This window comes from Bos javanicus, chromosome 3 (genome assembly GCF_032452875.1).
Source record: "Bos javanicus breed banteng chromosome 3, ARS-OSU_banteng_1.0, whole genome shotgun sequence".
In the NCBI taxonomy this organism is placed as follows: domain Eukaryota; kingdom Metazoa; phylum Chordata; class Mammalia; order Artiodactyla; family Bovidae; genus Bos; species Bos javanicus.
Genome location: NC_083870.1, coordinates 17426980 through 17431041, shown reverse-complemented (window position 1 = coordinate 17431041; position 4062 = coordinate 17426980). Strand labels below are relative to the sequence as shown.

The following is a 4062-nucleotide window of genomic DNA, read 5'->3' as shown; positions in this document are numbered from 1 at the left end:
GAAAGAATTTCTTAGAGGCAACATTTTCCACTCTAGTATTAGAACGGGGCTTAGCCCAACAGGTCAGAACTGGTCAGGGGCATCAGACTCAATTTCTTTAGAATAGGCAAGATTTACCTTAGATTTCAAGGGATGGCCACTCCTTGATTAAAAAAAAAAAAAATCATAGAATCCAGAAAACTGTGAATTTCAGGAAGAGATACTGAGAAAAAGTGCTAAGGTAATCCTTGAATTTGAACCAGGGAGTATGGAGCTTTAAAAATAGATTTTGGAATCTCATGCTAAAAACACAGGGAGGACAGGAGAGTCAAAACAGCTGTGCTAGGTCCTAGGAAACTCTCCTAGAAAGATAAACAACAGCCAAGTTCAAAGGAGTTAAGATTTAGGAGGCTAGGAGAGGAGAGAGAGACCAGGTGCCAACAGAGCTTTTCTGCCACCAGCAACAATAAGGTTCCCTGGCCTTAGAGTTCAGTACCCTTCACCATAGCCTGATTTCACCAGCATGAATTTTGAGGGTTGGGGAGAGGACGAGAGAGTGAAGGAGGTATTGATCATAGCCTATTCTCATGTTCAAAGACTTGAGTTGAGCTGGGAGCTCTGGAGCCATACAACAATTGCTACTTGATGATGTAGCAATGAGGTCACAAGTGGCTGTCTCCTTCTCTCCTCTTCCAGCTTCCTCAGAGCTGCGCAGAGGAACCAGAGGGGAAAATACACCTTCCCGGGCACAGCCATAATATCCACCTCACTCGACTACTTGTCAGCTTCAGTAACAACACAAAGGGGTGAGTTGCATGTCAACAACTAGAAATGCCCCATCTTTTACCTCTCCTTTCTGGGGAATGACCCACCACAGCCCAGGCACTGAACAAGGTTGAAATGACAGCTATGTGTGGGTGAAAGTTTCCTCTCATTCTCAGTAGCAAGAGCTAGCTACAATTCATTTGCAAGAGTGATTCTTAACCATTTTGGAGTTCAATGTAATTATCTGTCTCTTCAGAAAGTCATACTGACTTTAAAACAAAAGTAGATTTAAACATTTATTTTTATACTGTTAAAGGAAATCCAAGATGTGCCAAGTTTATCCAACTTGCAAGTATTATTAGAGACATAAGAGCTCTGTCCATATCCAGAAGTCAAACAGTCTATAGAGGAAGACTTAGCTCAGGGCAAAATTTAACAGAGGGGGAAAAGGAATTCCTCCTGAAAATCACGTTTTGTGGCTCTGACATTCATATTTTCAGAGAAACTAGAATTTCCCCGTTTATCTCCTCTTAACTTCTTCCCTCATCCTAATCAACTAGGAGAGGAGTTTCCAGAGTGGTCCATGGGAGCCCACTCATGGTGGGGATTCAACTCTTTCCATCCTCATCCCTCAAATTTAAAAAAAAAATCAATTCTTAAGGTTTTGAGAGCTTAGACAGGACATAGAATTGAAATAAGTGTCCTGGCTCACTAAGCCCACAATATATCCTCCCATTCAATTTCCAGAGGGATGGGGAGGTGTTCTTACAAGAGTTCTTTAACATGGTTGTCATGTCATGAATGCCTTTAGAAATGTGGACTTCCAAACTTATGGACTCCTCGGAATAATGTTTTGTTTTGTTTTATTTTATTTTTAAACTTTACAAAATTGTATTAGTTTTGCCAAATATCAAAATGAATCTGCCACAAGTATACATGTGTTCCCTATCCTGAACCCTCCTCCCTCCTCCCTCCCCATACAATCCCTCTGGGTCATCCCAGTGCACCAGCCCCAAGCATCCAGTATCATGCATCAAACCTGGACTGGCGACTCGTTTCATACATGATATTATACATGTTTCAATGCCATTCTCCCAAATCATCCCACCCTCTCCCTCTCCCACAGAGTCCGTAAGACTGTTCTATACATCAGTGTCTCTTTTGCTGTCTTGTACACAGGGTTATTGTTACCATCTTTCTAAATTCCATATTTATGCGTTAGTATACTATATTGGTGTTTTTCTTTCTGGCTTACTTCACTCTGTATAATAGGCTCCAGTTTCATCCACCTCATTAGAACTGATTCAAATGTATTCTTTTTAATGGCTGAGTAATACTCCATTGTGTATATGTACCACAGTTTTCTTATCCATTCATTTACTGATGGACATCTAGGTTGCTTCCATGTCCTGGAATAATGTTTTTAAATGAATGAAACAAAATACCTGGGGTTATGGAAGATACTGATTACACTGGTAAATATATGGTTAAGTATGGTTCTTATGTTGAGTTTGGGCAGGGTCCCAGGACCCTAGGTTAAGAACTCCTGCTCTAGGAGCTATGGAACAGAGACAAGGATAAATGCAGAGAAAGCAAAGTAAGGGTGATGAGATCAAGAACTGTTGTCAGTAATGCACTGCAAGGACAAGAAGACAGCCCTTAGATAAGAATTTGGTCTAGATCCTGAACATGTCCCAGGAAAGGCTTTCTTAAGAATAAGGCTGGGCACAGGGCAGGACGTGTGAGGAGCAGGAGGCCCCCCTCCCACCCTGCAATATGGTCTCCCACAAACAACCTGTCATGTATCTCTTTACAGGGCTCAGAGAATCAAGAAGGAATGTCGAGTGATGATAAAAATAAACCTGGTGAGCCCAAGAGTGAGCCCAAGCAATGTGATCCTGGGTGTGAACAAAAGTGCGAAACGAAATGCCAGCCCAGCTGTTTAAAGAGGCTGCTGCAGCGGTGCTCTGAAAAGTGCCAGCCACCAAAGTGCCCACCACCAAAGTGCACCCCGTGTCCCCCATGTCCCCCATCGTGCCCCCCACCCGCAAAGTGCCCTCCACCATGCCCACCGCCCTGCCCACCGCCCTGCCCACCACCCTGCCCTCCTAAGCCATGTGTCAAGTCCTGTCCTCCTAAATGCCCACCACCCTGCCCACCCCCAGAATGAGGCACCAAGGGTGCCACCCAGCCCACTACCTCTGCCATCTCATCTTGTTCACCACCGAGGGGCTGAGAGCTGAAGCCATGAGCTGACAAGTAAACGTGTTCCTCTGCTGTGCAAGACTTCCTTCTCCTGGTTTCTTGGCAGTTGGGGGTTTGTTGTCTTCCAGCTTTATACCAGTAAGAAGCAATCCCCTGGGGGCGTGAGGCTAGGACCCAGGCCCTCCACACTCAACAACCTTGGAAGATGGCCATGCATCTGACCCCACCTGCTGCATGGAGGGGTGCGGCATCTTCTGAGGGGTGCACCCGGGGAACATGCCCCGTTAGAGCACCACCTGAGAAAGCTATAAACATGGCTATCGAAGTGGCATCCCCGGGGGACACACTGAGCACAAGGCAGGAAGCGGGCATGAGGGGGAAAGGGAGTGGACATTGGGGAAAGATCCAGCAAAGTCAAGGAAAGAAGTCTGCCATGGCTTTTAGTCCCACTGCCTGATGCTGGGCCGGAACATTCTGAAAACAGGCTGCATGTGTTTAAACTCTAGCTCTGCTTCCCTCTGGCTTCCCTGCTGGCTCAGACGGTAAAGAATTTGCCTGCAATACAGGAGACCTGGGTTCAATTCCTGGGTCAGGAAGATCCCCTGGAGAAGGGCATGGCAGCCCACTCCAGTATTCTTGCCTGGAGAATCCCCATGGACAGAGGAGACTGGTAGGCTACAGTCCATAGGGTCGCAAAGAGTCAGACATGACTGAGGTGACTTAGCACACACACAGCTACGAGGAGTGTACATCCAAAGTGGCTCAGTTCACCAAAGGGAAGTTTTCATTTGTATTGCCGGGAAGGATATTAGGATGAGGAGAGGGCATGTAAAATTAAAGAGAGAACTGTAGGAACCAGGACTTCAGGACCCAGGAATGTGGACTCACTGTCACCATTTCAATTTCCCTCATCTCCACCAGTCTCCGCTCCTCTTCAGGATGGGTCTCCTCACCCCTTAGAGCCCCCTGCATGCGCCATGGTCCTTGACCAGGAGGACTCAGCTTGTTGATGGATATGTTATGAGGCACTCCTGTTATTTCCAGAAAAGAAATCTGATTGCTTCTTTCCAAAAACAACGCCCAAGCTTACAACATCTGAGCAGAAGTAGGTTT

The 4062-nt window shown here is 46.0% G+C and overlaps 1 protein-coding gene across 1 annotated transcript; it reads left to right on the top strand.

Annotated features, from left to right (window-relative positions):
- The first annotated feature begins 672 nt into the window (after nt 1-672).
- LELP1 (late cornified envelope like proline rich 1) lies at nt 673-3030 on the top strand. The gene is made up of 2 exons (XM_061406021.1): nt 673-785; nt 2561-3030. The coding sequence occupies exon 2, from the start codon at nt 2582-2584 to the stop codon at nt 2912-2914; it is 333 nt and encodes a 110-aa protein (XP_061262005.1). The 5' UTR covers nt 673-785; nt 2561-2581; the 3' UTR covers nt 2915-3030.
- The last annotated feature ends 1032 nt before the right edge of the window (nt 3031-4062 follow it).